The 23,506-nt window shown below is 30.4% G+C and overlaps 1 protein-coding gene across 1 annotated transcript in view; it reads right to left on the bottom strand.

Moving 5' to 3' along the window:
* The window catches only part of na (sodium leak channel non-selective protein na), a 231,003-nt gene that overhangs the window by 76,796 nt on the left and 130,701 nt on the right, over window positions 1–23,506 (bottom strand). Inside the window, exon 20 of the mRNA XM_075361924.1 lies at window positions 3,854–3,987. Within this exon, the coding sequence (XP_075218039.1) occupies window positions 3,854–3,987 (134 nt within the window). The remainder of the gene's footprint in view (window positions 1–3,853; window positions 3,988–23,506) is intronic.

Here is a 23,506-nt window from a genome sequence, read left to right on the forward strand (position 1 = left end):
TAACCCTTTCATCTAACACCAGGGTTAAAGACTTGAGGGAAGCTTTAGCTTGATAAAAGTGCTATGTACGACACTATAAGCCTAATTGACTTGTAGTAAAGTATCGCTTACGGTGATACACCACGCTCCTAGACAGCTGGCAGACCAGATGGGAAGAATCTGATATGGGATACAGGCTTACACATGTCACAATGTGGGTCAGTATTGACCCACATGTCATGATGTGGGCTAAGTACATGTCACGATTTGGAGAGTTAGATAATTTCCTTACTAAGTTCCTGTTGGGTCAAGGCTGCTTCAGGTCATATCTTTACACTAGGAGGCACAGCAAAGACATGTGCCCATATTGCACACCCTTGATGATGTTGAACACATGCTGATGATGTTGATGAATCAAAGGGCATATGGTGGTAATGCACCTGCTAGACACAAACAACGTACAGTAATGTGCAAATTAATCTGAACAAAGGAAATTTTTTATTTACTTCTATGTTGTAACTGCAATGCTTGTAACTTACAACCCAATTGAAAACTTAGAGCAACAGTTAAAAAAATGGCTCTCAAAAATGAATTGTACCACAAAAACTGACCTCATTAAAGCAGGATATTGGTATGGGTTTCATGACAAAGAAAAAAATGTGTAGTACACTTGTTGAATTGATGCCAAATCATGTACATGAAAAGAGAGATTAAGAATAAAAGAGGGCATACTAATTTTACTAGATATTCACAAATTGTACAAATATGATTTATTTTCTAAATAAAGTTACTTTTTATTAAATAACATTGTGTTCGGATTAATTTGGATGTTACTGTAATTGGTGTCATGCCTGCTAGCACTGAGAGGTGGAGAGCTCTCCAAGATGATAAGGAGCATCACTGCAGGGTGAGTGGCTGAAGAACAACCTGCGAGGATGAGAGGCGTCCATCTGCATCATTTAAGTTAGATTAGACCAGGTAGGCAAGGCCTAACCCACTGGGTTGGTCTAGTGGTGAATGCGTTGTCCCAAATCAGCTGATTTGGAAGTCGAGAGTTCCAGCGTTCAAGTCCTAATAAAGGCTGTTACTTTTATACAGATTTGAATACCAGATCGTGGATACCGGTGTTGTTTGATGATTGGATCTCAATTAATCACACATCTCAGGAATGGTCAACCTGAGACAGTACAAGACTACACTTCATTTACATTCATATATCATCCTCATTCATCCTCTGAAGTAATACCTTACAGTGGTTCTGGAATCTAAACAGAAAAAGAAAGGTAGGCTACGACTGAATGTGGATGTACATGTTCTGTTGATGCCTGTGGGATTCTGCCAAGTTCCTTGCGCCCCTTTCTGGCAAGTGATCCTGTGATTCCTACTATGCTTATGGTGGGTCAAGTCTTTGCATGTCGTAGAGAAGAAGGGGTTTTAGTTGGTAAAAGCCCGACACTACCGTCGGTGCAGGCAGACAGTGTCTTGTAGAGATTTCCCCTCTTTGGACAAGTCTACAACTCATTGATTTGATATGGAATATTGTGCATAGAAACAGTTTTATCTAGAATTAACTATTATAATGGTGTTATAATTTTTTGCAATTTTCATTGTTTCATTGAATATATCTTTTTTTTGTAAGACTGGCATTGTAGTTTATATAAAATTTCACTTTAACACTTATTAGTACAAGGGCAAACACTCTTTTTTTTTTTAAAATATTTAATCTATATTTTTTCTTATAGAAATAGTGTTCAAATTTTAATTAGACTCTATTTCTTTGTATTTTAGAACCATGGATATAATTTAAGGAATGCTAAACAAAAAGTAGTGATGGATTCAATCATGTCAAGGGAGAATTTATTTTGTAACTAAGTCAAAGATCAAGACTATGAAGAAAGTAATTCTGATTTTGAAGAAGAGTAAGAGGGTGACAACTCATTATTAAGATGAATATGCCAACTGAATGTGAGCTCCTTGTTATCAATTCAGAAAAACAATATTATTTAAGTAAAGATGCTTGTATCTAATGAAGTACTTATGAACTTCCCAGAAATTGCCTCGTTCTTCAGCGCCAATTTCAAGAAAACAGCAGGCTTACTTACCAGTTTTCCAAACCACAAATGTGGAAACCAATCAGTGTATGGTAGAATATTGTTATGAATCAAGGTAACAGATTAAAAGAAAATTTAGACTTTCATTGTTGCCTTAACAACATTCAGATATTTAAACTTATCATATTTAATGACCTATGTACAATGTAATTTGTACTAACCTACAAATTAAGTAAATTAAGAAAAAATAAAACATCACAATTAATATTGATAGACTAACAGGCAAGTATTACAAATTATGAAGAAAAATTTAAGTGGTCAGAGCCCAGTGTTACTGGTGATACGGTAATGCATTATATGTATTGTTATAAATAGTCATATGTGCAGTAATAGTGTATCACAATGACAGACTGCTATTCATATGTACTGGTTTATTATCTTTTTACAATCTAATAGCTACATGTCGAGAATACTTCAATAATATGCAATTTCTTTTGTACTTTTCATGTATGGTTTCCCAAAACAAGTCAAACATGTGATATAAAAAAGTGGTATTAATGGAGTCAGTTGTAAGACTGAATATCACCTGAAATTCAGAGGAGGTTAGCATGCTGATATATAACAGTACATGAAGTCTATGAAGAAGGAAAGAAAAACCACGTTACTTACCACTGGTCTAATTCAGACCAGTGTGCCTGATATATACTTGTATTATATAGTATACCTTTTAATCTCAGAAATGGCTGTGGCTTTTTCACAAATCTTTTATCTCAAGTCAGGTTATTTAAAACCATTAGGCCCCAACTTTCTTTTTTAACTTTGAGTTGCTATACATTTATAACTTGAGAAAAAGTAACTTAATTAATTTATTAAATAAAGTAGCAGTTGAAAAACAGACTCTAGCTGGGAATTGTACCTGAGCTCCTCCAGAATGCTATAGCCATAACCCCAACTGTTTTAGCGGAAACATTGTTGTAATCAGTTTTTAACAATAATTAAAATTTTTATTTTTTAAAAAATAAATACAACAGAAATAGATGTATATCAATAATAGAAATGCTGGAGATAGACAAACATTATTTCCAACAGCCAATTTACACAGATGTAAATGGTTATATATACATTATTTTCTAAACAATTGTTTTAATAGTAATATAAACAAACCTGAATAGGAGACAAACTATGCAACAGAAATAAATAACATGAAAAGAGGCTAACATAAACACATATTAAGTGTTAATTTCCAATCCAGGTATCGATCACTTATATTGCTGCTTCTCTTATACAGACAAAATCAGCCTGCATAAGATGGATTTAAATATATTTATGTAAAAATACATAAAACGTAATACGTAAATATTATGCTTACATTAAACAGGTAAAATTCATGCTGAGATATCTCCACATTCATTATATAATAAGTACAATAGTAGTATTGGGAGTCAGAAAAATAATATTATATAAATAAATGATTTTACAATGAAAAATAAATCAAACATGTTACATATGTTTAAAAATAAAAATATTCTTGCCTTTCAACAAATAAACAAATTTTGATGTTAAAATTCACGGAGTTAGAAGATTGATCAAGAAAACAAAATACTTAAAAAGTTCATTAAACATTTTATACCGTATGTAGTCAGAAACTATGAAAATAGTTTTGCATATTAGACTACTCTGAACAACTATAACAAGTTAAAATATTTTCTGTGAATTATTGCCAGGTAAAAAACATAAAATATGTTCATGGCTAAATACCTGCATGGTTGAATAAAAAATAAACAGTTATTTTTATATCAGAACTAATAAACATAAATACACACCATCTTCTTTGATCCACAGTTAGAAGAGCAGTACCTTTATTTTCAGAATAGTTGGCAATTACTACACCAACAAATAATGTCAGACCAATCATACATCCAAGAAATATGTAGACATGGATATATATTGCATGTACCTGTTAAAAAGTGAAAGTGATTAATCTACTTTTTTTGTTATGGGGTAATGGAAAGAATATTTTCAAATATTCATAAAACAATAAATAAAAATTATAATCTTTTTTCTTTTATCACTTTCAAAAAAAAAAAAAATATTTTCCTCCAATAAAATCTTATAAAAAATATCACTCAATTGGAGTTTAATTTTAGCAGTTATGAGTATGAATGTATGTATCTTATATAAATAAAGGTAAAAAAAAAAACCAGTTTAATATTGAAGACAGTTCATACAACAGTTAATACATATTTAACTTTCAGCAAACAAACCAACCATACATTTAATTTTCCTTCATAACAATTTTAAAAAAAATCTGATAATGTAGTCGCAAAAATTTTCAAGCCGTATTAAACAACTCTATTATTATCATACAGCCCTATAAATAACCTTGTTTTTAAAATTAATACTTTGAAAATGTTTTAAGAGGAGAATTTTCAATACAGTTATGTTTAATAGTAAATAATATGATTATGTAATAAAAGGAAAAGACATGTCTTATATTTTGGTAGAAATCAAAAAATACTGACCTGTTGTGTACAAATTCCCTTCCGCAAGACCCAAGAGAGATCCATTTTTTCTGACCACCAGTTCACTCTTATTTATATTTCAACTAACCTAACTTACAGCACTAATTTCCCCATGAAGAAGGTTGATGTTGATATTTTGGTTGAGCCCACTATAATTTTAAGGCTAATATATTTAAACAACCTAATTTTTAAAGCTCTTCAATCTGTTCTTGGCTACTATTCAGTTGTAAAATTCTATTAAACAATACATCCTGACTGACAATTATCTCTTTGTCTTATCCTTGATTTTTTATTTCTATTGATGATACTCTTGCTATAAGCAAGATTTTTAATCAGAAAAACAATGGAGATTTTAAATGATCGGGTGATTATCCAATGTAGTGATTCAGTTCTAAGGTTAAACTAAATACTTCTCTATTTAATTATGATTTTTATAGATAGTGTTGGGGTGGAGTAGACGATCAATCTTCCTATAAGGGAATGGCTGAATCAGTTATTAACATTACCAATAGCTCATAATTATTTCTATCCTCATTTAGGTCTGATGATTCATGGATATACTAACAAACAACAGACACTCCCGTAATTCAAACAAGTCCACAACTGCCTACAAGTCTTGACTAAAAAAAGATACTACATAAACGCGGAAACTTCTAGGTCTAATGTGAATCAATCCAATCATAATTTCTGAATATTTAGATTAATTTTTTTTTTTTGATCAGGAGGAGGGAGGAGTAGAAGTGGGAGGAAAGGAGAATTTTTCAATTTTTTTTTATCTTATTAATCTTAAAGTTTCTGGAAGTTTCATCAAATTCTTTTATCAACCTTAAAGCCAAGTAGAGCTTTTATTCCAGTAAGTTAAAGACTGCCACTAAAGATTTACTCACAGACTTAATTTCACAATCATGAAATGAAGTCTCCTAAACTTAACTCCTGACATCTATTTATGTATAATTTTCAATAAATATTTAAAAAATGAAGCTCTAATTCAAGGAAAATTAACCAGTTCTAATATAGGAATTCGCCATTATTCTTTATTTTTTCAACTTCTTTTTAAATTTTTAATACATCTGAGAATGATTTTTAGAATATTAGACACGATTAGATTACCAAATATTTATTGGGATTATGAACTTCTCAACAAAATACTAACCAAGTTTATTTTGATATTACATGGAACAATAATATTTAACTAATTTTCATCACCAAATTAGTTATACTGCTGAATTTTTCAAAAGCAGTCAGGTTTATCATACAATTCAGTAATACATTAATAATTACTTACTATTCATTTTATAAGTTTAACATGTAAAATTTGATATAAAATGTAATCTTTATTATTGAACTTTTCTTTTTTACTTTCATAGTTTACATCATTATATACTATTATTACAACATTTTCCTTTAACAGAAGTTGTTACCACAAAAATAAATACACAGCTAATAAAATTAAATACTGAAAAAAAGAACAGTTTTCATTCAGACAATAATATTAAAAATAAGCTATGCATTGTTGAATAGATGAGACACATTATTAGAAAATAAATAGAATGACAAATAATTTTTAACAATTATTTACAAGAAGAATTAAATAGAATAAATAAGCAGTTTTTGTACTTACAAAAAAAAATTCCACATGATTGAAAAATTTGACATAATCAATTTTGAAGGCTGGCTTTAAAGTCGAGCTGTTTTTCACTCTGACAATATGTATTTAAGATGTCTTTTTAGTGATAATTGAAAATAATATTATGATCAAACAATTTGTTAATAGAAATTTGAAATGTTATTTAACATGACAAAAATAGAACTGACCTAATTTATCTAACAAAGAACATTTCATTTTTTTATGACGGCACATACCTTCTATCTGCATAATTAAAATTGCATACATATACAGTGAAACTCCCTTAAAGGACACTTCCCAGTAGTAGACTTATCTAATACCAGACACTTTTAGAGTCCCCGGTAGTTTTACAGTGAAGTTAATTGATAAAATAATTCTTAATAATGAACACAGACAAGGAATTTACCTACAGAAAATATACAATCAATTATGAAAAATGGATAGCGGGAATAAAAAAAATTGCAATTTTCACAGTTTTATTTCATACTCAAGTGTGACTAATTTATTTATCTGCTGTGAATTGCATCACTTCGTGCCTAGATGCTGATGTTATGATTCAATCATCATCATCAGTTGCTGTGCGTGTGTATACTAGTCATTGTTACGGTATAGAACTGTATTATTTTTTGTAGCTCTATTTTCTACACATACTTTACTATATGTTCAATTTTGTATATTTTATAAAAATCGTTACAACCATTGATACCACAACTTGAAATATCTCAAAATTGTAAATGCTTGACATTAAAAAAAAAGTAGCACTTATAAATGTCTACGAAAAAGAAAATTAAGAAAAGAAAAGGAAATTGCAAAAAACTCTGTTATGGTGAGTTTAAAGCATCAGTGGGTTAGTTATATAAACTCTGAATTCGATATAATGCTTCATATAAAACCGTTTACGGTGAGGTGAAGCTGTAGCTGTAGATCAGAATTTGGTGTGCGAGTGTAAGAAAAAGTTAAAATGAAATATGCAAGAGTTATAATGAAAGAAACATTTTTAATTGTGATGAGACTGGTATTTTTTTCCAGGCTTTGCCCAGTGAAATATGTTTGAAAGAGGAATAATGTACAGAGGGAAAGATATCAAAAGAAAGACTGACTGCTTTGTTGGCTGAGAATATGTCAGGCGAATTTGAAAAACCACTAATAGTTGGCAAAGCAATGAAGTTTTAACGGTGTGAAATTGAATGGCATTCAAATAAATAATCTTGGATGACTAGGGACACAATGATGGACTGATTGTTAAATTTTGAACATAGAATGGGAAGGCAAAATAGGAGTCATATTATTTATGGACAATGCAAAATCCAACCCTAACGTTAGCTTAGAAAATGTAAAATTGTTATTTCTTCCTCCAAATACTAGTGCAGTATGTCAACTGTTTGATCAGGGGATCATTCAGAACTTTAAAATTCGGTACAGAAAAAACGTGTTATGGTACTTATTGTCAACAATTAAAGTTACAGATGCTGATGAGCTTTCTAAAAGCATTAGTGTGCTAGATGCAGTTTTATAAATTTATATGGGTTATAGCGGTTATTACTACGACACTGAGAAACTGGTTTGTAAAAACCAGTTAAAACAGGTATTAAACCTCTACAAACTAACTTCAATTCTGACAATGAAAATCTTACTGAATCAAATTCTGTGGAATATAATGAATTAAATAACTTATTGAACTGTTTGGAAACTACAATGAGTACCTGAACATTGATAATGTGCTCAACACAAAGGATATATCGACTGACATCTGTGATCTCTAGTTGCTGTCTCAGACTTGACTACTTCCAAAAAAAACAACAATGACTCTGACGACAATGGTAATGACAATGAACCTGGATTTACCATCATGAGTATGGAAGAGCAAGAGAAGAGGTTAGAAAATTAAAGCAATATTTCTTACTGAAAGGATTATAAGAAGGCATTATTTTAATACCAGAAGTGCAGTCACTTATTGAAAAAATATGTACCAGGACTTATTCAAATTAAAATAGACAGCTATTTTAAACCATCTATGTATAAATAAATTGTATGTATCTGTATTTGATTTTTATTTTTACATTATTTTTTGTACATGTTTTGATTAATATTCTTGTATACTGTAGTTTCTTTGATTAATATTTTTCCTTGCGGCTTATATTTTTTTTATTCCATTTTAGCACAGTACAGTAATTTCATTGGTCGATTACAGTAATACAGTGTTGTTATTTTTTTATTCAAATATGAACATAAAAGACAGTGTTTTATTTTTAGAAGAACAATAAAAAAAACTTGAATTTTGCAAAGTAGTTTTAATTAGGAACAATATATTTTTTATTAATTTTAATTTACATGAATTAATACACAATACTGTTGTTTTATTCAAGGTGTTTTTTTCTGTATAATAACTGAACATAATACTGCATTCATATTTTTCTGAATAGCAGATAGCTCTAAATAACAGAGAGATTGTTGTTCATGAGCCGTGTCCGATATTGGAAAGTTTTACTGTATTGTAAAATTTTGAGTTGAACTAATTTACTTATTATTTTAGTGAAGAAATTTTTAAATCAGTGTTATTCACTTATAAATACAATTGCAATTTTCATAATACAGAATAGGGATAAAGTTTACTCACAAACAAAAATATGTTATCTATCAAGTATTCACTTTATTGTAAATTTTGTGTTTTTCATTATATTAATAAATGCACATAGGTATGTGTTCATTTATATATTTGTAAAGTCATTAGATATTACACTTGTTATATTTAAATTTTTGAAGTCTCTAAATTTAGACATAATAATCTTAAAAGTATATATTTTCCTTTTTTTGTTATAAACTTCAACTATTGAATAAGGAAAGAGAGAAGTTGTTTACATATTTGTTTTAGTTCATGAATTTAAAAAAAAACTTTTTGTATAATTTATTTAATTAATTGATTTCTTAATACATTCATTTATTGTTATTATTGAAATTATATATTATATGAAGATTAATCTATTTATTTTTAATTTTAATTAACATATTTATTCTGTAATTTTATTCTAGCGCTACATCTTTTAAAGCTATACAATAGCAATACTTCTTACAAAAGATTGTAGCATTTATCCTGCAGCCTTTCTATTTTTCCCTATTTAAGGTAGCTTCAAATGTTCACAGGCTGATGATACTTCTTGAAACAATAATTCTGTTTATGAAATCTTTATAAATTTAGTGTATTTTAAGTTTGCAATAATTGTGATGTCATAATTCTGTTGATACTGGAACTTTGTTTCCTCTCTAACAGCAATAGGTTTACATTTGTATACGTACATTGCATATGCAAACAGTAATATGTATGTGGTATAATTTCACTTTAAAATAACTATATTGAACAATTTTGAAACATCTATTCAAAGTAATTTTTGTCAGGGTTGCTTGAAAAAAAAAATGGTGATAAGAAGAATAAAAAAAAAAGCTAATGAGTTGCATAAGAATTTTTGTAATGTAGAAATCCAACATGTTGAAATCATTATTCATGTTCAAAATGATAGAAGTCTTGATTTAGATGCGAGCTGATATTTGACCTGAAGAAACTGAAAAATATCCCGATCATATGATAATAAATGTAATGAATGAGGGTGGTTTTTAAGAATGGGTTCTAGGAATATTTCCAAAAAACTTCATGAATGTTTGTTAAGTGTATTATTACTGAAAAAAAATATAAATAAATAAATAAATAAAGGAAATAAAATGCAGTACTTCTTAAAATACTATGTTGTTTTTTTTTTGTAAGTAAACATACTCTAAATATTTTTGAAGCTACCTTATATTCTTTTGTTATTTTTTCTCAAAGCACTTGCAATTGTCTGCTTTTTTGTAATAGTTATGTGTCAGTTCAACAAAACTCTGAATATACATCATGAAAATGTTATTTATTTTTTGCTTTTTAGTTCCATTATTTTTTCTTTTTTAAAAAATAATAACTTTAGATATATTTCTTAATTTTAATATTAATTACAAATACTTATTTCAGTAAATAAACGAGATGGAGAGCTGATTAATAGACTTTTCTCTTTTTCTTTTTTTTTAAATCTGCAGTGTTTTTCTCAACAAAACATTTGTACGAGATGAAAATGATTTAAAATGTAAACTTCTAAAATTACAAGCCAAAACAAATTTTATAAATATATATATTCTTTGTTAGCATAATTCAAATTGTTTTCAGTCATTCTTGTGATGGATTATCTTCAGTGATGATGCTACTGTCACACATTGTTGTCTTGTATTATTGTTGGTTGTTTTTTATTTTTTAAGTTGTAGACAAACATTTGGAATGCAGATGAATTTAAATTGTGTCCATTCAGTAAGCATATTATATATTATTGTTACACATTTCTGTATATTAAATATACATGTTAAAGTATGTATTAAGGTGTGGTTCTTTTATTGTAAGTGTACAATACTAAGACTGTCATGAGTGTTTGTGGATTTGTGTCTTAAGAAATGGTTGTTAAACGTTAACTAAGACCTCTCTAAATTATGAAAAATGCAGAAAATAATCCTGCAAGTAACAACAATAGCCAATGACAGTGTACAACTGGCACCAATCGTTGAAGATGGGCCATTCACCAGAGTGACTGAAAATATCTTAATGTATGCTATTAAAAACAGTAAATTTATAAAATTTGACTTGGTCTGTCTTGTTCAAAGTTTATAGTTTTAAATAATTTAAAAAAAGTTAAATTAAAAAAACATGAAATGAATACTTGTAAGTTAGTCATAAATGTAATGTATGCTAAATAATCTAAAGTTTATAATGCACGTTTAACAACTAAATAATTCACAGTTATTTAAGTTTAATTAGTATTTTATGTTAAATTAAAAAAAAAACTTATCTTCAAACTGTAATACCCAGAATATAGGGAGAAAAACATCTGTAATGAAAAAATTAAACATTTCCCCAAAACATACACTAATAAAAACTTATATATAGTGTTCAGGTTTTTTTTTTTAATAGATAATTCAAGAAATGATCAACTGTTCTACTTAAAGAGTTTGTACTTAAAAAAGTAGAGGAATAAAGCAGATTAATCTATTTAGTGTTTACTAGTTGTCAGTTTAGATCACGCCTTTATATATATTTTTTTAACAAGCAAATCCCATAAGTTTCACCAAATAATCATATTCATTTTGTTGAGGAAAAAGTTTACTAAAATCTAATCCCACAGCACTTTAGCATTATGATGCTAAAAAAACCCACTGTGTAGCTTTTCCACTCCCACCTAATCTAAAGCAGTTAGACTGCCAAACATACATAATTAATTAATTCTTATTTTCAAGGATGTGAACTACATCTCTATAGTTTTTTGTTTCTGAAAGAAACAAAAAAAACATTCAGTTGGTCTCAGGTTTGATTTCACTTCTTTTCTTTTAATTATTTGGTAGTGATGTGTTTCACAACAAAAACATTATAAAAATACAAATATACAGTGTCCCGAGGGATGTTAACTAAACTTAAGGGACTGATTCAGAACATCAAAATAAATAAAAAAGCTGACAACACAGTTGTAGGACTTTCCCGCCACGCAGCTTTTTTTCTGATGCATGGCTTAGACACAAAACTTAAATTTATAATAATTACAATTTTATTTAATACAATATTTTTTTTTACAGTTGTACATCAGTGCTACACTAGCACTCCTTGTGGTGAGAGGAGATTACTATTGACGCAGTATACACACTTAAGCCAATAGTTTAGAGCATTTTTTGGGGTGGGGGTACAATTTTGAAAATTTTTTCTTTGCAAATATTATTATTTTTTAATTGTTAACAAATGTATCCAAGAAAAATAAGACCTTAATAGGCAAAACCTCAAGATACTGAAGGTGACCTTGGTCTACAGCCCTCACCCCCTTGACCTTTTATATTGAAAATTTAATGACATTAATGCCCCTTATACAGAAGTAATCTGATCAAGTTTGGTCAAAATCGGTCCAGCAGGTCTGGAGACCTTAACTATGCTAAATCTTGTGATACTGAGGGTGACCTTGCGCTACAGACTCATTCCCTTGACCTTTTAAGCTGAAGATTTAATAGCATCAATGCCTGATATACAGAAGTAATCTGACCATGTTTGTTCAAGATTGGTTCAATAGTTCTGAAGATATAAGGTGTGAGACACCGTGATTTTTTAATAATGCATTTTTTTTTTTTTACTTTTAAGACCATAATGGATCACTTTAGTTCTTTTTTTGGCAAGTTTTTTCTTTTCTTGCCGATTTGTTGTTTTTCAGCTTTTCTTTTTTGCCAGTAATTTCTAAGGGTTTCAGATCTTCTTGCCCTTTCTTGTTCAGAGTACACCCGGCTTATTATTTTGTTGGGTTTTGATAGGAATCTTGTTTCTTTATTTTTTTATTTCTCATAGTTTCCGGTTTTCGTTTTTAGGTTTTCACGGGTTATGTCTAATTCCTCCATGTCTTTCTGTACTTCGTATAACCAGTTCGGTCTGCTTTTCTTGTTCCAGAAAAGTTCAATTATCCGTCTGATAAGTCCGGTCTCTTCCATTCTGAAAATATGCCCTAGAAAGGAAATTCTCTTCTTTCTAAATTTATTAGTTATCGGAATGATTGTTTTGTAAATAGATTCGTTTGGAATAATAATCCAAATCCCGTCTTTTTTAATGTTTTTCCCGATGCATTGTTGTAGAATCTGTCTTTCAATCTTTTCCAGTTTGTCGGTAAACCTTGTCTGGTACGGTCCAAATATTGTTTCGCATCTGTAAAGTATTTCTGGTTGGATAACTGAGTTATAATGTCTTATTTTTGTGTTTATGGACATGCATTTTTTGTTATAGATGTTTTGTGTTTTTATTGTGGCTTTGATGAGTTTATTTATTCTTTCATTCGAGTTTGGATTTTCTTGGAGGTTGTGTGTGATGTTTTCCCCCAAATATTTAAAGTTTTCTACTAGTTCTATGTCATTATTGTTTATTTTTACTTTATGCATAGTGGGTCTCTCACCATAATTTTGGTTTTTTCGTATGAAATTTTTAGCCAGATTTTTCCTGCAATCTCTTCCAGTGTTGACAGTTGGTATCTGGCCTCTTCTATATTTTGGGCTAGTAGGGCTAAATCGTCCGCAAAGCCTAGGCAATTTACTGAGATATCTTTTCCTATTTAACGTTATCTTTATTTAATTTTTTCCAATCCCGTATTATAAATTCAAGGACACAGTTGAATAAAAACGGTGACAGTCCATCTCCTTGTCTCAGTCTTGTTTTGTTGTCGAATGGATCAGATATTTCTCCCCTGAATTTAATCTTGGATTTGGTATCCGTTAGTGTTAGTCCGATGATTCTGACTAGTTTTCGGTGAAGCCCTAAATTTCTCAGGATTTTTAGCAGGGATTCTCGATGTACACAACCATATGCTTTCTTGAAATCAATAAAAGTCACTACCAGTTGTTTATTCCTTAGTTTATGATACCCTATAATTAATTTAAAATTTAAAATTTTTTCTGGGCAGCCTCGCCATGGTCTAAAATCCCCCTTGGTATTCCCCTAGTTTTTGTTCCAGTTGGTTTTTGATTCTGTTGTAAATTATTCTTGATAGAATTTCATAAGTGCAATCTAGTAGGAAATTCCCCTATAGTTGTCAGGGTTGGTTTTATCACCTTTTTTTATGTAAAGGGTGGATTATTGCGGTTTATGCAATTTATATATATATAAACTTTAAAATTAAAAAAGTACATAAAAATGTAATAAGCATAATAGAATAAAAATAAGAAGAATGCATCTGGGGAAACCTTTTTATTTTAACTGTTATAACTACTCCATAGTTATTCTTAATTAAAATAACTGACTGATGCAGTAAAACAATCTCAACTATAGTAGATTTTTATTCAAACAAATAAGCATTTGAATACTTTCAGGGTTAAATTTGCTTATTTCTTCTCAGAAATTGAAAAAGAGTTTTTCTGAATAAATAGTTGACAATAGGAAATGATTTAATATTCTAAAGAAAATGCCCTTAAATGAGGATACAGGTTATTTTAAAAGTATCTGATAATAATTTCTGACCTTTGGGAGTATGGAATGTGCTTCTCCACTGACTGTTACATTCAACATAATGGAAAACTCAGCTGTGCTGTATTATATATACACAGCACAATATTTGAGATATTAGAATTTTATAAACTGGTATTTGAGATCTAAGGTTTGAAATGTTTTTTCTGAATATTTGCTCATCACTAACTTTCTCAAAAATATATCTGCATTAAAATATATTAGAATACATATTAGTTTATAACAATGCTAATTGTAACAAATTACTTGTCCATTTTGTTTACTGAGAATTAACTAAAATGTCATATCCATAAGGAAACTGATCTTAAGTAAATTTTAAATAAAAGCAGAATAACTGGTATATATGATTTTAATGTACTATATATTAAAAATATAATCTTAAAGTAACCTGATTTATTAAAAAATAATTCAATTATTTGATTAAATAATACAAGAGAATTCTAAATGTAACAAAACTTACTGATTCAACTTATATCTAATTCAGTATTTATAAAGGAGTGAAGAGAATAAAGATAAGATCATATATTTTTATACAGATTATACATGAGAGATTACAAATACTGCCTTAAGGGGAAAAGTCAGATTAGTGCTTCTTGCAGCAATATTTCAGGGTAAAATATTTCAGGCTTACTGAATAAATCTTAATTAAATAAATTTTAAGAGCATTGATAATAATATAAATAAATATATCTTATCAAAACAGTACAAATTATGTTAACCACTAATTATAAAATATTTAAGAAATCTACTATGTAAAAATACTAATAAGAATAACCGTAAACACAATCACATAAATCAGTAATAGAATATGACTGTCTTATGAGACATTTAAATCTCTATTATTATAATAGTTAATTAAATGTATTTAAAAATTTACATTCATTATTTATATATAACATTTTTAAAGTTTACTTAAAAACAAATCACTATATTTTGAACACCAAATTATAAATATGTTAGTACTAACATTAAATTAACATATTTGTAGCATGCATGTTTACAATGTAAAGGTCATTTTTAAAAATCCTGTATACTTGGGATTCATATACTTATTTTGTTGCTTTAAAAAACAAACAGAAATTCCTTTAGCAAGTTTCATTTTTTGGGGTTAAACTTTAAATGTATATACACACACACGTTAAAATGTCTATATATAAATGTGACTAAGCAATTAGTCACAAAAACAACATAAGGTCCTGTCCATCTTTACAAAACTGGGGGTGATTGGAAGATGCATAGGGTCCTCCCCATGAACAGAAATGTTAAATGTTCACACACAGAATAACTGGAACATAATTCTAACAAAACTACAAAATAACAACAATAATAAATGTAAGAGCTATAAATAAGCAACAAAGAACATTACTTAAAGTGGGAATAACAGTTTTCTTTCACAGAAAAATGATTTGCAATAACATATGAATAAAAATGAAGTGAACTTTCACTTCACAGTTAATAAGAGGGTTATTTTTTTTCAAGGTCCGACGGTCGCAAAATAAAAACCCGCAAAAAAATCGGATGAACCTTTGCACATATGTGTTGCGCAGCGTCTCTAGTATGGCCTTCAATCACGCCGCGTCACTTCGTTTAGTTCTGAATGCGCAGCTAGCACGTAAACATGTCTACAACAATAGCATCTCCCCCACCAAGTGTGAAGTGAGTGTGGTAATTCGATTTCTTCAGGCTGAGGGGTGTAATGCAGCAGAAATTCATTGACGAATAAGTAATGTGTACGGTGAAACTTCAATGAGTGAGAGCAAAGTGCGACAATGGTGCAGGAACTTTAAAGCAGGATGTGGAGATGTTCATGATGCAGGCGGTCAGGGAAGGAAGCGAGTGTCAACCGATGATCTCATTGAGCAAGTGGATGAGGCGATTCGAGAAAATCATCGGTTCACAATTTCTGTATTGAGTGATTCGTTTCCTGAAATTTCAAGATCAGCTCTCTACACCATTGTGAGTGAGAGACTTCAGTACCGCAAACTGTGTGCGAGATGGGTTCTCAAGATGCTGTCCGACCATCACAAAACAATGGGAATGGATGCCTCCCTAATGTTTCTCCAGAGCTACCACAATGAAGGAGAAGATTTTTTGAACAAAATTGTCAAAGGGGACGAGACACGGATCCATTTTGAAACTGAAGAAACAAAAGAACAATCCAAATAGTAAACCCAGTAATCCCAGTAAACCAAAGAAGTTCAAGCGAACCTACTCCAACAGAAAGTGTATGGCTACTGTGTTTTGGGACCGGAATGGATTTCTCTTAGTGGAATTCATGGAACGTGGCACGACCATCACTGCAGCCTCATACTGCGTGACTCTTCAACATCTCCGAAGGGCAATTCAGAATAAGCGGAGAGGAATGATGTCATCAGGCATTGTTTTTCTCCATGACAATGCTCGGCCACACACTGCAGCTGTAACAAAGAAGCTCTTGCAGCGTTTTTGTTGGGAAGTGTTTGATCACCTCACCATACAGCCCGGACTTGGCTCCATCCGATTTTCACCTCTTTGCTTACATGAAACGCTGGCTAGGACAACATTTTGGTACAGACATCGAGCTGCACACCAGCGTAGAAAAATGGCTGAAAACACAGGTTGCTCCATTCTATGACGAGGGTATTGGAAAGTTGGTACCACGCTACGACAAATGTCTAAATCAGAGTGGCGACAATGTAGAGAAATAGCGTAACTATGTAAGTACTTGTTACAAATAAAAAATTTTTTATTTTCACTGTGGTTTTAATTTTGTGACCGATCAGACCTTGAAAAAAGATAACCCTAGTATCAATCGCTGTTACATTTGACATGTTTTATCATCATCACATAAGGCATCGGAAGAAATGTGAATAATCTGTTTCACATCAATATTTTTTCAAGATCTATTAAATTTAAAAAATTGAAAAAATTTTTCAATTTTAGGGGAGTATGAGAACTTATCAACTCTTTTATGGAACATTTACAATCGATTCAATATAACAAGAAAGGGAAATTTGAGAAATAAAATTTTACTGGCCTACAATTTTTTCTTTTGAAAATATAAAAAGTAACAAAATAAAGTTACTGAAAAATAAAACCAAATTAAAAAACTGTGTACAATACTACTTTTTCAATAGTCTTATTTAAATTTTTATTTTTATATATTTATTTTTAGAACAACTGAAAAAGTATTATTTTTTACTTTTTTGGGAGGTTTTTAAAAGTTGGTTTTATTTCACACTTTTTTGTTATAGTTTTATTTTAAATAAGGATAGGCCAATGCCATTTTAAAAATGGCAGTCACTTGTTATCTCAAAAAGAAGTTGTAAAATGTCTACCGTTCGAACTTTCTTTACAGAATCAAAAGGAATCACTATATCTGTTTATTGAAAAATATAACATGCATAGACAAAAATGTACATGAGGTAAATTGAATCTTTGTACTTTTTTTGATGAGGATTAAAAATTCATTCAAATAAAACATGAACATTCAATTATTCTAAATAAAACTTACTTTCCACCATAATAGCACTACAGTTGGGAGTGTAATGAATAATTAATAATTATGAGACTTAAGCAATAAAAATGTAACAAGAAGTACAAATGCTCAATTGTATTTTGTTAGTGAGAACCACTTAATTTCAAAAATACATAATTAGTTAAAGTAACAAAGTATATAAGAAAACAGCAGGTTTATTTTAAAACAAAGAAATCAATTTATTATTCTAATTTTCTTTTTCTGTCATTTTATAAATAAATAATTTTAAAGATTTTTTTATAAGTGCTGCAAATTTTGAGGTCCAGGTAAGACTGTAACTACTTCCCTTATCAGGTTAAGCAACAACCAGAATGTATCAAGTAATAGCATAATGAAAATTATAGAACTAAAGGAAAGTAAATGCCAACAGCCAAAGCCACATTCAATGAATAGTTCCTATGTATATCACCAGTGTTAAGAAGGCTGGGTACAGTTCAGTATGTTGCACTTTTTGGTGTTTACAGACCTTAACAGTTTATGCTTCTATAAGTATAAAAACAAAATAGTGTTAGAAATGATGATGTAAGTATATAAATTTCCATTCTATCAATTGCTACTAATTATTTGTACATACAAGTATGCAAAATTTAAAAAATGACCCTTATTACTGTGTGTTTTAACAAACTAAATTTAAATTTATCTGGGTAACAACAACCTTCAAGTTTAAAAGTATTTAAATTAAAAATACAGAGAGATAAGAACAGTAAGAATAACAATAACAAAAGTTGTACAAAATTCAGAAGTACAGGACATCAAATATTTAACAAGAATAATTTTAATACACATTCATTAACCTATGAAATTCATGCATATAAAGAAATGACAATAAATATTGGCATATCTGTTTATTCATATTGAGCATAAAACAAAAAGAAAAGACAAAATCAAAGTATAACTGCATATTACAAATGACACAAAATACTTTACTACTTGCACACTTTCTTAATAAAGAAGAATGTATGCAAGTATATAAGTGGTGTATGTACTTATCAATGTAAAATATCTAGAAACTGCAGTAACTGCTGCATTCACTATTCATTCATAAATATAATTCCGGTAAAATTTTGTAAAGCAAAATTAGTTTCAATGATTAAATAACCTACTGAACTGAAATGTAGAACTAGAATAAATACATCTCAAATGTATGTATACAAAAAATAAATAATACAAACGAGAAGTGTAAAAAAATAAGATCGATAAGAAACATTAAACAAATTATTTACAGAAATTTTTAAATAGGATGGGTAAAATGAAAATGAGGGATTCAAAAATTTACTGGAATAAATACTGTGGTGATATCATCTCACAAATGAAAGAAATAAGTAGGAAGTAGCTAAATGAGCAGTATAGAAAATTTTTTAACTAGAAAATTTATTAAATGCAGGTGCACACACACGTGTGTATGTGTAATGTTATAGTGCTTAAATAAAAAGATTAGTGTAAATTATAACAGAATGAATAACTGCTTTAAACTGGTTAAGTTGAACCAAAATTAAAGAATAATTCATCACTTTATTGTTGGTTATACAGTGATGTCAAATCAATAAAAAAATTAATCTGCTGAAAAAAAAATAATAAAGGAATGAGAAAAATATAGGAGTAAGATGTTTGAATAAGATATGCTTAAAAATCATACAACTAAGGTAAACAATACTTAACATTTATATATCGGAATAAATTTCATACTAAAAATTATTAGCTAAATTATAAGTTAATATGAGTAATGAAAAAATTTTCCTAGGGAACCCATCTGATCATCACTCCCATTCATATCCAGTATACAGCAAAATAAAACAAACTTGAATCTTTGGGTAGACTATTCTACTTGTCTAAGAGAACAGTGAGAAGATAGAGTTTGCATTTTATGTTTAAAATTTTCATTATAATTATACAATAATGATTAATGATCTTGGATAAAATTGTAAAATCCATTTTGTGATAACCTCATGGTTCCATAACACCTAGAAAATTTCAGAATACAAGCCTGAAAATTGAAGGATGAAAATAAATGAAATTCCTACAGTTGAAGCTATATTTAATAAACTGGTTACTGTAGTCTCCATCTCTAAAAGTACTAGAGAGTCTAAGAAATACCAATTAGGTCTTAGATTTCATGAAGGGAAAATCCCAAAATTCACCTCCCTGCTGTAGAGAGGGGGCAATGATTGTATATATTAAAATTTTTGGTATATACAAGCAGCTAAAAAATGAAGGGATCAAACAGTTTCTACGGTAAAGAACTCTGCCCTACAAGTGCCAACAACTTTTTCAGAGAGCAAATGAATGGTAGGGGTTTGGGGCACTCTATTGTCCCAAGGATGAGAAACTTCTATAGGAAGTAAATGGCATTAGGATACAGGAGGCAACGGAATACCTCTGTATTATTTTCCCTAGTCAGGTACCACGGTGAGTCTTCTTTTGTTAAATATTCTCGAAGCAAAATGACTTCTCATTAAGATGTCTGGGAGAAACAGCAGGAGTGTCATAGAAAATACAAAGCAGTTAGAATAGATACATGGAATGTAAGAACATTATTGTCATCAGGTAATTTGAAAAACTTGGATATAAAAAATAAAATAAAATGAATATAGTGGGGATAAGTGAAATTAGATGGGAGGGAAGAGGAGAGTCGAGAAGTGGTTAAGTTACCTTATATCACTCAGGAATTGAAAGAGGAAAAACAGAATAGTAATAGCAGTAAATATAACAAGAAGGGTACAAAAAGTAATTTTGTGGAGTAATTGCTTTAAGGATTGAAATGCTGCCAAAAGATCTAGTACTAGTTCAACTGTACATGCCAACATAGGAGTATAAGGATGAAGATATAGAAAAAATGTACGAGGTGCTACCCAAAAGTTCGGGGAATTTGAATTTCGCATACGAACCATTGCTGGTACGACCTGCTGCCACTAGATGTGGCTAACAGTACTCTCTATGAATCAGTGTTCCAACAACTGTAACGGTGACAGGCTGCATTGTTGACTTTCATGCGGTTGTGTAACGTTGTGTTTTACTGCTTCGGCGAAGTTCTAAATGGCAGATTTTTAAAAAGCAAAGAACCTGCCTCAAATTTTGCTTCATGCTTAAAAAAACTGGTGCAGAAACCCATTGAATGCTTGTGGAAGCATTTGGTGACAATGCTATGAGTAAAAGTAAAACTTTTTTGTGGTACAAACGATTCAAAGATGGACAAACGACAGTCGATGACGATGAGCGTTCAGGATGACCATCAACAAGCGCAATACGGGAAAACATTGCGAAAGTGCGACAGGCGATGGTTGCAGATCGTAGACAAACAATCCATGATGTTTGTGCAATCGTACAAATGTCATATGGGTCCATGCATCGCATCTTGTCGGACAATTTGAACATGAGACGTATTGCTAAAAAATTCGTACCTAGACTGTTGAACAGCGACCAGAAACAAAATCGCGTAGCTGTCTGTAGTGAATTGAAAAATTCAGCAAGAGATGACCCTAACTTCATCTCCAACATCATAACCAGTGATGAGACATGGGTGCACGGGTATGACCCTGAAACTAAGCAGCAGGTTGGCTGAATTTTGCCAAGAGAAGGATTTTTTCATTACGAATATGTTTTTAATAATCAAAAAAGATATACTTGGATAAGACCAACAGAGGATCCCACTTTCCGATAGATCATTCTTAGATTGAAAATAGATACAGGAATGCATTAAGAAAAAAATGGGCTTCCAGGAGCCAATATAGGAAGTAATCGTATTCTGTTAATGATGGAAATGAAAGTATGATTAACTGCAATTAAGGTGAAGAAACGGAATATAAAGAGCGTAGGGAGAGTAAAATTTGGTGAAATGCTGACAAAGGCAATTACTCAAAGTAAAAGGGAAAATGAACCAGCAGAGAAATGCGGTCAAGGATAAAATCATCTTTGAGGGAATCTGCAGAGAAACTAATCGGCTTCTATGAAGGCATCCGGGCAAAGAAACCTAGGGTAAAAGGAGAAATGATACAAAAAATGGAAGAAAGGAGAAAATATAAAAATAAAGAAAAAATACAACAGAGCAATCTATCAAATAATAATGAATTAAAGAGAGAAATATGCAAAGCTAGGGAAATATGGCTAAAAGAAGAATGTAAAGATATAGAAAAGGAAAATAAGTATGATATGTTGTATAAGAAGGTAAAAATGTCAAATGGGATAGAAAAAATCCTACTTGTAAAATGAGAAAAATTGAGAAGAAAGATGGTAAAAACTGTTTATAAAGAAGGTGAAATAAAGAAATGACAGGAAGAGTATAGAGGACCTGTGTAGAGAGATGGAAACATGAAACAGGAAGCTGAGATGAAAGAAGTTATGGAAAAGGAGAAAGGCCCACCAATTTTGAAATCTAAAATTATTAAAATTAAAAAAAGTATTAAAAGACATGAAGAACACAAGAAAGCAGCAGGAGTAGATGAACTTCCAATAGAGTTCTTTAAAAGGTTGGAACCAAAAAATGTGAAGAACATACAACTATCAGCTTAATATCACATGCTACAAAAATAAGCTTAGCATTATGAAAAGAAGGTTGATTACAAAAATGGAGGAGAATGCTGGAGAAGAACAGTTTGGATTCAGAAAAGCAGAGAAACAAGAGAGACTGTAGGTCTAGATAGGATAGATAGAATAGGAGAGACTGTCTCTCCTATCAGAATGATAGGAGAGAGATGTTTTGAAAGAGGAAGAAGATTGTGATTGTGTTTTATAGATATGCCTAACATAATACAGTGGGAAAAGTTATTTGAGATTCTCAACGAAAAGAGAGTTGATTGGAACGGTAGGAAATTGATCAGAGAATTGCATATGAAGCAAAAAGCAGTTGTGAAAATAAATGAGAATCTCACAAATCGGTTAGAATTAGGCAGAGGAAAAGCTGCTGTTTATCACCAACACTGTTCACTCTTTATGTTAAGGAAATATTGAAAGAAATAGTGGAAGGCTAAAAAGGAGTAAGCATAGGTGGAAGGAATATAAATTGTTGTGTCAGATATGCTGATGATCTGTTGATTGTAGCTAAAGACACTCAGACATTACAAGGAATGATAAAAGCATTGGAAATACGGATGAACGAATATGGGATGAAAATAATTGTGAGGAAAACAAAATTTGTGAAGGCGAGTGAGAGGGAAGGTCTTGGAGTGAGAGGGAAGGGAGATCTTGTTACAGAAGGAAAAATTGAACAAGTAGAAAGATACAGATATCTAGGGACAATACTAACTGAAGACTGGAAAAGTAAAGAAGAGATTAAGATGAGAACTGTAATTGCAGAGGAAGTCTTTTTTTAGAAAGAAAAACCTACTGTGCAGCAACATAGATCTCAACCTGAAGACGAGATTGGTAAAATGCTATGTTTCGAGAATATTTTTTACGTTAGTCAAACATGGACACTGGGGAAAAATGATAAAGATAAGATCGAGGCTTCTAAGATGTGGGTCTAGAGGAGGTTGAGAAGATAATATGATTGGACAGAGTAAGCAGTAAAAAAGTATTATGAAGAATAAATGAGAATACAACATCAGAAGGAGAAAAGGAATACCAAATACAATTCTTGATGTCTCCATAGAAGGTGAAAAAAGAAGAGACTGAAGTTAATAAAAAAAGGGTGGTGAAGGTAAAGATGAGATGAAAAGAAAAGCATGGGAAAGAAACAGATGAAGGTAACAATGGTGCTAGGGACCTGCCAACAGGCAGAATATCCCACGTAAGTGCAGCTAAATCACATAACAAATCCATGTATTAATT

This window comes from Lycorma delicatula, chromosome 1 (assembly GCF_047948215.1).
Source record: "Lycorma delicatula isolate Av1 chromosome 1, ASM4794821v1, whole genome shotgun sequence".
Taxonomy (NCBI): domain Eukaryota; kingdom Metazoa; phylum Arthropoda; class Insecta; order Hemiptera; family Fulgoridae; genus Lycorma; species Lycorma delicatula.